Genomic DNA, 11,648 nt, shown 5'->3' on the forward strand with positions numbered 1-11,648 from the left:
TTTACATCACTTGAGTGGCTATACCTGAAGCTTGCTTGGACTCAGATTTTAGTCGGCCCAAAGAAGACTACACTTGCAAATTACGGTACTCTTAAATCAGGGAATAACTCAAGTATTGCATTTCACTTGGCTTTTATTAGCAGGACTACATTTAAATCAGTTGAATCGAGTTCTTTTTGTGGTCATTAGATTCTGTACAAAAATTGGCCATTGTCATCAAAGAAATCATTACCATCTCGAAGCACAGGTGCAGGCTTACTGTCCCTAAACTCGTCGAGGTCTTCCTCAGACAACACCTGTCCATCCCACATCTCCTCCTCCTCCTCCTCCTCCTCTACCATATCAGTTTGGGCTGAGGTGACCTGGGCCGGCCTTGTTGTTGGCACTGCAGAATCTTTGTGACATTTTGGCAGCATTACCGGAACCGTAACTAGAGCTGAAGCTTTAGTTGGGGCTTCAGCCGTAAGTAGTGACACGGGAATTGAAGCAGCTTCCGGGTTTCCAGGAGACAGGAGCTGACGTAGTGAATGACCTGCTTGCAGGGTCTGTTTGTTTTGATCTGTCGCTGCTGAACACAGAGGCAATGCTGGCTGCTGGAGTCTGGACCTCACCTTGATGTAGAATTGCAAAGTTGAAAATTATCTCAAAGGTACTTGCCGGAAATCTGGTCTATTTAGTCAGGAATATGGTAATATACACAGTACAGTAACTATTTAACAATACCACACAAAGTTTGCAATTATTAACATTCACTGGATTTTGTAACATTACCTTGGCATCCTGCACGGCTCTCCTGTGAGGCGCCGGGCTAAACTTGGTCCGGAGCACCCTTCGGATCACATCGGTGCTGACCGAGAATCCTTCAGACAGACGTTCCACCGTCCATTCGTCTGGGTTTTCAGACTTAAGGTACCTGAAATGGGATCAGTGGCATCAGATGTGATATTGCTGATATCTTAGAAGCTAGGCGAGACAAAGAACCTACATTTTAAAGCATACTGCACTGTGTGAAACTTGATTCTGTCCAGACACCTTAAAAACCCAGGAGATTTACCAAAGAGCTTACCGGATGGTCTCTATGGCTTCCCAAGTCAAGTTCCTTTCCGGAGCGCCTGATGGTGTCATCTTTCTGCGCATTATGTTGTATTTGATGATCTTCTGCTTCTTTATAACCTCTCTGGCAAAAATACAAAGCCAAAAATAGGACAAAGAATAAACACCCGGTAATTAATTGGCCAAGCATGATTTAGCTTGTGTCAACATGTATGATGCTAATGAAGGGAAAGCAGCGACTGGGAGGAATTACAATGACAACAGCTCTTGTGAACTTGAAAGTGATGCTGGTGATGGTTCAGGTTTGGACAATTATTCATCCATCATCTGCCGCTTGCTCCGGGGTCGGGTCCATGCCCTTTAACAGGGAAGCCCGGACTTCCCTCTCCCCAGCCACTTCAACCAATTCCTCTGGTGGGATCCCAAGACGTTCCCAGGCCAGCCGAGAGACATAGTCTCTTCAGCTTGTTCTGAGTTGTCCCCGGGGGCTCCCGCCGGTGGTACATGCCCGGAACACCTCTCCGGGGAGGCGTCCAGGAGGCATCCGAACCAGATGCTCAAGCCACCTCAGCTGGCTCCTCTCAAAGCGGAGGAGTAGCGGCTCGACGCCGAGTCTCTCCCAGATGACCGAGCTTCTCACCCTATCTCTAAGGGAGAGCCTGGACACCCTGCGAAGGAGACTCATTTTGGCCGCTTGTATCCGGGATCTTGTTCTTTCGGTCACGGCCCACAGCTCGTGACCATAGGTGAGGGTAAGTGGAGGGAATATTGACTGGTAAATCGAGAGTTTCGCCCTTCGGCTCAGCTCCTTCTTCACCATTACGGACCGATGCAGAGTCCACATTACTGCAGACGCTGCACCGACCCGCCTGTCAATCTCCCGTTCCCTCCTACCCTCACCTGGAACATGACCCTAAGATACTTGAACTCCTCCAGTTGGGGAAGGATCTCATCCCCGACCCCGAGAGGGCACTCCACCCTTTTCCGACTGAGGACCATGGTCTCTGTTTTGAAGGTGCTGATCTTCATCCTAACTGCTTCCCACTCGGCTGCGAATCGGTTTAGTGAGAGTTGGAGGTCACGGCTTGATGAAGCCAACAGCACCACATCATCTGCAAAAAGCAGAGATGCAATGCTGAGGTCACCAAACCGGACCCCCTCAACGCTTCGGCTGCACCTAGAAATTCTGTCCATAAAAATTATGAACAAAATCGGTGACAAAGGGCAGCCTTGGCGGAGTCCAACCCTCACTGGAAACGAATTCGACTTACTGCCGGCAATGCGGACCAATCTCTGACACCGGTCGTGCAGGGACCAAACAGCCCATTTGGACAGGCCTCATTTTTTTTGCTGATGAGATTGAATTCATTCTGTATGTGTCACTCAAAGTTAAATAAAGTACATTAAAATCATTATTTCATGGCGGAAATAAACAAGTAATTGACGCTAAAGATGTCCTTAGAATGTTTGCCAAATTCTGTGGTTGTTCTGCTCACTTAATATGCTTTTTGGTAAAGATAAGTGAAAGATTGTCAAAATGTTCTGAGCCCACATCCCGATCATTTTGGAATCCAAAATGTATAGATCAACTAAATTCTAGTTGCAACTTGTCAGAAATATAACGTCATAGCAACAGTGTTTATACTAATTTACACTCCTGTCATTGAAAAGCTGAGACTGTATTCTGTTCGGTTACAGGCAATACCTAATTTAAAAGAAAATGGGGCAATGTGACTCATTTTGCTGTGATTGGTCAAATGTAAAGGACCAAAAGACTTTGCAAACAGTACAACTTGTGTTAAAAATGACCCTGACCATTTTATTTATTGTTTTTGTAAATTTGTTGTATGTGAATTGTTCACCCCTTGTTTGGATTTGTGTGAATAAAGTTCGTTTTAAAAAAGTTTGATTAATGTCGCCTCTTGATTACGTCACCTGGTGTCATCGTATGACACAGCGATATACGCGTTATGCTTCATCCAACTCTAACAGTAGAAATTGTATTACGCACTCCAATTCAGAGCCATTCAACTCATAACTAGTGTTAGATTGTCAATGTTGTTCACATTTGGGATGTAGACTCACTCCAGCACAGCGTTGACTTTGTCCTCTACGTCCTCCATGGTGAAATTGTCATCGTCATCATAATTTCTGCGGGGTCTAGTTTTAGCTCCGTGTGTCGTCCCCACACGTCTGTTGCTGGCAGAGCGACAAAACGCCGTGGAAGGATGGGGCGCCACTGGTTTGAGGTTGCACGCTGAGGGGGTCGTTACTGGTCGAACCCACCGGGAGAGCATCCGGAGTCGTCCGGCGGCCATGAAGAACGGGATAGCGAGCCTGAGGAAGTCTTGTTGGTTGGCGTGCGTGGAAAGAGAAGTGGCGCTCAGCAATATGTATCAATTTTAAACGAGCAATATTGTGTTCTGATAGTGGGATTCATAACAAAGTTCTTCTTCTTCTCGTTTAATGGCGGTTTACCCCTTGGTACTGTATGGCATTACCGCCACCTACTGGGTTGACGGTTTGGTACGAGATGAGGCAGTTAAAGACAAAAATTATTCTCTCCTGACGAACAGTGAAACACACCCATGGTGAAGACTCATAACAAAATTTTCTTGCTGTTTACGTCTTTAACCATTTCCTGGCTTTGTACGTACGGCGAGCCAATATGGACAAACTACATTGATGCGACCATAGAGGTGAAATCAGGTTTTGAAAAATTGAATAACAGTGATTTTACTCAATTAGACGAGTATGCTTTAAAAAAATACCAACTTACTTCTACTACAACTTCGTAACATCATAGTAAGCCACACTTATGCATAGATAATAAAGAACTGTGTTTTTCAGTTCTTTTCCCTGCTGTATTTTGAAGAGTGCTGCAGTGCCCTCCATAATTATTGGCCCCCCTGAAAAGGGTGTGTTTTTTTAGCTTCTAATAATCTTTTTTTATTCAAATACTATGGGACCTTAATGAAAAAAAAGAGAAAAATCCAACCTTCAATACAAGTGCATTCATTCAGTGGGGAAAAATCCCACATAAAGAAAAAAAAATTGACATCAAATAAATACACACGGCCCCAGGCTTCAACTGGGACCGTGTGCTTTGGTCAGATGAGACCAAGATTGAGCTTTTTGGCAACAAACACTCTAAGTGGGTCTGGCGTGCCACGAAAGATGCGCATGCTGGAAAGCACCTCATACCCACTGTGAAGTATGGGGGTGGGTCAGTGATGCTGTGGGGCTGTTTCGCTTCCAAAGGCCCTGGGAACCTTGTTAGGGTGCATGGCATCATGAATGCTTTGAAATACCAGGACATTTTAGATCACAATCTGTTGCCCTCTGCCCGAAAGCTGAAGATGGGTCGTCACTAGGTCTTTCAGCAAGACAATGACCCTAAACATATGGCCAAATCTACACAGAAATGGTTCACCAGACACAAAATCAAGCTCCTCCCATGGACATCTCAGTCCCCAGACCTTGTTTTGTTGGTAAAAGGGGGTTGTACAAAGTATTAACACCAGGGGTGCTAATAATTGTGACACACATTATTTGATGTCAAATATTTTTTTCTTTATGTGGGATTTTTTCCCACTGGATGAATGCACTTGTATTGAAGGCTGGATTTGTCTCTTATTTTTCCATTAAGGTCCCATATTATTTGAATTTAAAAAAAATATTGGAAGGTAAAAAACACATCTTTTTCAGGGGTGCCAATAATTATGGAGGGCACTGTATATTTGTGTTATTCTACCCACTGGTGGCCAACGTTCCAGTTTCAGAAGTTAGTGCAGGGTGAGCAAACTACGGCCCACTGACCAATTATTGACCCGCAGCAAATTATGAAATAATTGAATATGCCCCGCACAAGAATCTTGAATTCATATGTTGCACTTGAGGCTATTTTGGTCATGAGTTTCTTAATTAAAAACCAAACAAAAAAACAACAACATTGCAATATATGTATACCTCTGCATTATTTTGATGGCTGTAGCCCTTAACTCGTTCACTGCTATTGACAGTTATAGACATAAAGTCCATTGAGTGATCATGTTTCACAGCCATTTACAGTGACAGACGTCCAATATATGGCTGGCAACCCTCCCAGTATAATTGGATTGGACGCAAGGACGTAGGTTTGCATATGGATGGTAGGGACATAACACTAGGAAGTTTTCAGGATGCTCAAATTGTCCCCACCAACTTTTAAGAAACCTTATTTGCATTATATAATGACTTCAGTTATATAGGCAATTTAGTTTGTCTTCCCATATGTTTTAAGGATAGAATTGACCCTACCATTATTAAATGAATTATTTTCATTATGTCCAGACATGCATTGGCCCCTTTTTGCTTGCTGAATGTGCCAGTCCATTTTTTTCCTCAAACGCACATTTAGTTGGCTGATGACTTGACCCCCACCCCCTCCTACCACCCCACAGTGTCATATCTGTATGCCTTCTCAGTTCTTTTTTCATTCCAGCATCTGATTCAGCTGGATGGGCGGGGCCGTTGCAACACACCTGTGGCGCATTTGGAGCGCTCATTATTTAAGGACTCCGGCCACAGTCTGCGAGTGTCGGACTATTGCTTGTTTGCTTACACTGTAAATGCTAACATTCAAATTAATTAAATTTGATAAGTGAACTAAACTCAGTTTTCATCAACCTGTTGTGAACACTACTTTTAAATAAGTAAGTAGTAATTTGGGGTTGGAGAACTTGCTTAACTTGATATATCCCAGTTAAGTCAAATTAGAAAAAATAATTTATTGTACCCAGTGTCCTTTGCGCGTTCTATCAGACATGCGCAGATCTGCCCTGCCTACTTTCGCGCTCTTTCCAACACCTTTCTCATTTGTTTTCGCCATTGTGGGTTTATTTGTCCTCAGCACACTGATTTGGTAAGTAAATATTTTACTCTTTTGTAAACCGTCTATTTGTCTTGTTGTAGTGTAGTAGCCTGTGTGCTGCCAGGGAGGAAAAGTGTCAATTACATCAAATATCACCGCTAGCAAGCATGCTATATGACCGTGACAGTAACCTCATAATTTTCAGAAACAAATGTAGACTACAGTTTATGGTAGACTACCATTTATGCCGGCGTTTTGAATTCTTGGTGATTAAGTTGACAGACGGGGCTCGTAACGTTTTTTAGGCGGTGGGAGAGGTTTTTAAAACCGATTTAAAACAGTTACCAAGCGGTTTTAAGTTAGCTGGACCGAGGGGAGGTTCGCTTCCTGTGTTACCGAGCGGTTAAGTTAGCTAGACCGAGGGGAGGTTCGCTTCCTGTTTTCAAAATAAAAACAGTAATTCTATCGTTAGTGGGTGTTTTATTTTGTGAAAATAACAGGAAGTGCCTTAGTCACTACGGCCAGCTTGAGTAGCGCCGAATTTCCTCGTTGTGGATCTAAACGGCTACTTTCTCACGTAAAAATGTTAGAAATGTCGATAAAGTGATTTATTTACAGAGTTAGTGCTAGAATTAAGTCAGCTTCAGCCTGTCTATTTCGGCTCAGGTAAGAGCTAACTGCACACTCAGACTTTATGTACGCCAACGTAATCGGTTCTTGCGTTAGAGCAGTGGTCCCCAAACTACGGCCCGCGGGCCGTATCCGGCCCGCCTCCACATTTGGTCCGGCCTCCTGAACCCCCCCCCCCCCCCCCCCCCAAATAGTGTTATCTATTTCCTGGCTTTTTTTCTGTGAAGAACCCAAACAGGGTTATTTGGTTATTATCTCTTTAATTAATAGTGTTATTATTATTCATTATTATATGATATTATATCATATTACATTATGTTATTATTTTTATTTTATTTTGTTGCGTGAAGAATCCAGAAAGGGTAATTTAATTGTGGCTTTCTGAAAAACAATACATTTTTACATTTAGGCACTGCTGCAATCGTCACACTGTTTCTGTTACAAACTGACCCGGCCCCTCATCAGAGAAGGGAAAGTCATGTGGCCCTCACAGGAAAAAGTTTGGGGACCCCTGCTTTAGAGTGTTTGTCATCTGCACTAGGGGTGGGCGATATGGCCTTAAATACGTATCACGATAAATGGAGCAGATTTACCTCGATAACGATAAATGACGATAAAGTCGCCCAAGCGGACTGTTGTATAATTTGAAAATCTGAATCAATGCATGAAATACAGATTAACAGTTTCTTGTTGATTTAGTTACCAGCATTCAATTTGATACATTTAACAATTGTACATGCAGTCTAGACATTAGGTTTATAATAATGTATTGTAAACAATAAGAAATCAAGTATGAGCATTTATAACAGCGTGTATGGCTTGAACAATCTACATTGTCAAAATCAATATGCCTGTGCAAACATGTCATTGTAACACAAATGACTTGCAGCTTGAAGAGTACACTTCAAAAAGACAATTTATTGTTAATGGCTGCTGTGACATATTTATTCAATACAAGTGTTTACTTTATGGTTTCAGCCCCCCCCCCCCCCCCCCCCCCCAAGTGCATTTTTTAATAAATGCAGGCATACATGAACCCCCAAACAGACAGACAGACACACATTAAAGCTATATTGATCTTCTGCAAATGAAACACTTAAGATTTTATGATAGCAATAATGACACAGAATTAAGCACATACAGAAAAATAGCTGGGGCCATTTCTCGGTCATATTACAAGTTTCACTGTTGGATTGTGCTTAATGCTGAATGCTTTACCATCACAAAAGCTATCAGAGAAATCACACACAGTCAGATACAAAATAACGCGACATAGTAATTGCTAGATGCAGTCCTTGCACAATCCACTGATTAAGTTCAGCCGTTTTGACAAGGTTAGAGCCGCTATCCGACTCCCTCACGTTTATTTTTAGCGTTAGCCGCTAGCGGCCGCTAGCGTTAGGCGCTAGCGTTAGCCTGTGGCCTGGCTACCAGTAGAAAGCAATGAAAGCACCATCTCCGGAAATCGTGAGAACAAGGGGGTACAGCGGGCGAAAGCCCGTCTGGATGCCACCAAGAGTCTATTAAATGTCGAGTGAAAGTTTGGCGAACCTCCCTTAAGCCACACTCCATCACGTTTTGCTTGTAGCATTAGCTGCTAGCGTTAGCTTGCCGGGCTTCTGTTTGATTGGCTTCCTGATGATCACGTGACTTCCTACGTGAGTACATTCACTGCTTTCTTAAAGGGGAATGAACATAGGCGAACAACACAGAGTCAAAACGGGATGAAAAGACTATTTTCTTGTTTTATTAATTTACCGAATTTACCGACATGGTCAAAATTACGTCGGTCATCGTGAAGAATTTCGGTGACGGTAAATTTTCGGTTTACCGCCCAGCTCTAATCTGCACTTCCATTTGCTTTTCTTCATGTGCAGTGCTCCCCCTCCATGTTTGATCAAACTGCACTGATAATTTGAAATTGTTTTAAAATGCATTAATCGCAAAAATCGGAGGACTAGATCACATTTCAGAGTGCAGAGATCACAGTCGATGCTATAACAACCTGGTGTGTTGAAGGTTGGTCATTTATGTGCCTATATTTTGAAATTGTTGCCTTAATTTTGTGTTCTTTTTCACCGTCCCCCAATCAGGCTGAAGCAAATGGTCAGAAGTCCACACATACCTCAGTCTCTGCAATTACAGGTATGTCTCATACACTGATCAATGAATTATTTAATATTTTTATTTGTTGGGTTGGGATAACAAACATGCATTAATGTTTTTACAGATGGATTAAGAAATTAATTGTACATCTCAATTTGAATGTTAAAAAAATAATCAATTACATTAATTTAAAAATAACTCATTACACAGTTTGTGAATATTAAACTAAGCCATTGCAGATTTTAATTTGTGATTAAAAATAATTGGACATTTTAATTTGTAACTGTTAAGAAAAAATGTAACTTTTTTTTCAAACAAGTTCTCAATGCTGAAATTATTATGTCTTTTCAGGTCAACCAGAGCAGTATTCTCTAATGCAGTGGACTTGTAAGTACTGCACATTTTCTGCTGGAAAGAGAGGCTACTTGCTTAAGCATTACCGCTTAAAACATGGATACCACACTCGGACATCCCTACTCCCCATGTCTTCATAAGGACTGCCTCTGCACATTTAAATCTTTTAATGCACTCAAAGTACACCTATCGACATGGCACTCTCAAAAAGATGCAGACAAAAGTGGAGAAACTGCATTTGACTGTCAGTTGTGCAACTTTGTGGAGCCTTGTTAAGAAGCAGACTTCTTTACCCATTTGCGAAGACATCTTAAGCTGTGGCAAATGGTTACTTGCATATATCAAGACTGTAACTTTCAGAGCACTGTTTATTCTACCTTCACTGCACACAAAAGCAGAAATGTGAAATGAGTTTGAACCATAGTATGGGTAGGACATTTGTGTCTAAATCATTCAATCCCAATAAAAGTTGCTTCAATCAAAAAAAAATATTTTTAATGAAAGAAAAAGAACCTCTTGCTAAAATGTTTTTTTGAAAATCTATATTTTTTGAAATATATATATTTTTTTATTGACGTGTCACTTTTTTTGCAAAGCATAAAGTTTTAAACTTTTTTTTTTAAAGTGGGAAAAGTTTTTGAAGGCACTTTTTTTTCGATTTAATCATTTTGACACAAAGATACGATTTCAACGCTACTTCCGACATGTTTGAGTGGCAGGTGACTACGCCAATGGCATAAAAGCATGCAGCAAGAATAATGGCCACCAGAGCTCCATCGAGCCATCGGACTCTGCTCGAGTTCAAGCCGAAAATAGGGCACCGGTACGTGGGTGTGAAATCGGCATCTCACCGGAGTGCCTGCGATGGTATGGTGCGCTGCTGCTTAATGTCATTCAACAAAGGGAACTTCACCCGCTGCCCTGACGTGATGGTTGGCAATCGTGGTCCAACCGCAGTGTCGCGACACGCCGGTACGTGAGTGGCCGATGAGTGGCCCGACACTAGCCTGCCCAGTAAGCGAGTGGACTACCGGCGAGTCGCCGGCATCCACGCCGGGAGCCCCCTTCGGGAGCCCCGTCGCTTCAGCTTTGAATGAGTGTTGTGTCACTCGTGGGCCGTCCACTCAACAGCCGGCCTCCGCGCCGGGGAGGGGGGGTGATATCGGGGTCCGCCAGTGTGCCGAGACAGGGCACCGTACCATTGCGGACACTCCGGTGAGATGCCGATGTCACACCCCCCTACCGGTGCCCTATTTTTGGCTTGGACTCGAGCAGAGTCCGATGGCTGGATGGAGCCCTGGTGGCCATTATTCTTGCTGCCTGCTTTTATGCCATTGGCGTAATCACCTGCCACTCAAACATGTCGGAAGTAGCGTTGAAGTTGTATCTTCGTGTCAAAATGATTGAACCGAAAAAAAGTGCCTTCAAAACTTTTTCCACTTCAGAAAAAAAAAAAAAAAGGCGTTTAAAACGTTTTGCTTTTCAAAAAAAGTGACACGTCAATAAAAAATATATATATTTAAATTTTAAAAAAAATTGCAAAAGATTTTTTTTTCTTTGATTAAAAATAGTTTTTTTTGATTGAAGCAACTTTTATTGGGATTGAATGATTTGGACACAAATGTCCTCTACCCATAATATGGCTCAAACACAAAAAGGATTGCTTCGATCAAAGAAAACGGTTTCAATGAAAAATAAAGTGTTGAAATGTGAATTTCTGACTCTCAAATATTTTTTCACATTCAAACCTTTTTTTCTACAATTGATTTTTTTAAAGTTACTTTTTCTTCGATTGAAAAAAAATATATATATACTAATGACATACTTTTGACTAGAAATTAGACTTTTTTTTTAGACGATAGAGCTTAATATGAAATTAGAATTTGAATAAAAATAAGACACATATTCTTGGTAAGATTTTAGGTTTCTGAGGTGTATAACTCCAGTACACGTTTTGCATGTACTCTTCTGGTGATGTGAAAAAAACAAGGTATCTTGTTCACTGTTTTAGGTGTTAAAGTGAAATTTGAATTTGAACTGAGTTGTGTGTTTTAAAAAGAGTTCTGTATTTTTATATTTATTTTATCACTGCTGCACAGTTTAAACCATGGGGCAATGTTGATTGTAGTTCGTTTTGATTACTAATATTGTTGGCGAAATCAGAACTGTTATCTTTACCAGAGCTCAAGCTCATGTTGTAATGGGCCATCAGGCAATGTCCCACAATACGAACTTTCAAACTCAGCTCAAGCAGTGGTTGAAAGCAAATCAGTCTTGCAATCACTGACTTTTAAGTTCTTAGTAACGTATTGTATTGTTGTTTTATTGTAATCTTTTGTTATTTCTTTCCTTTTTGTATCTTTGTGTCACCTGTTTAGGGACTACAGATGTAAATTAGCATATACTTGCTACAATCTGGCATATTTACATCTTTTTAGATGTTCATCAATGTGCACTGTCTCTATTAAATAAATAAATAAAAATAATGGGCAACTAGTTTGTTGCCATGTCTTCAATGCTAAGTTAATGTCCTGAAATTATGAAAATAGGATCTCTCCTGTTAGTCTTTGGAAATCACAGGATAGGAGTGAACATTGATGCAGTTCAGGTATTATTCAGTAATTTCTGTCGCAAAAGGTTATCTAAGGTACTT

The 11,648-nt window shown here is 41.5% G+C and overlaps 1 protein-coding gene and 1 long non-coding RNA gene across 2 annotated transcripts; one reads left to right on the forward strand and one right to left on the reverse strand.

The window, feature by feature from the left end:
* Positions 1–120: 120 nt before the first annotated feature.
* ngrn (neugrin, neurite outgrowth associated) lies at positions 121–3,645 on the reverse strand. The gene is made up of 4 exons (XM_057825689.1): positions 3,139–3,645; positions 1,067–1,177; positions 772–913; positions 121–611 (listed from the first exon to the last, which is right to left on the reverse strand). Exons 1-4 carry the CDS (start codon positions 3,369–3,371, stop codon positions 186–188), a joined length of 912 nt encoding a protein of 303 aa, XP_057681672.1. The 5' UTR covers positions 3,372–3,645; the 3' UTR covers positions 121–185.
* A 2,027-nt stretch (positions 3,646–5,672) lies between these two features.
* Positions 5,673–9,634, forward strand: LOC130911861 (uncharacterized). Its single transcript, XR_009062487.1, has 3 exons — positions 5,673–5,956; positions 8,629–8,680; positions 8,993–9,634. It is a non-coding gene; the product is annotated as an uncharacterized LOC130911861 (long non-coding RNA).
* Positions 9,635–11,648: the final 2,014 nt, after the last annotated feature.

The sequence above is a fragment of the Corythoichthys intestinalis genome, chromosome 2, assembly GCF_030265065.1.
Source record: "Corythoichthys intestinalis isolate RoL2023-P3 chromosome 2, ASM3026506v1, whole genome shotgun sequence".
NCBI classification, from domain to species: domain Eukaryota; kingdom Metazoa; phylum Chordata; class Actinopteri; order Syngnathiformes; family Syngnathidae; genus Corythoichthys; species Corythoichthys intestinalis.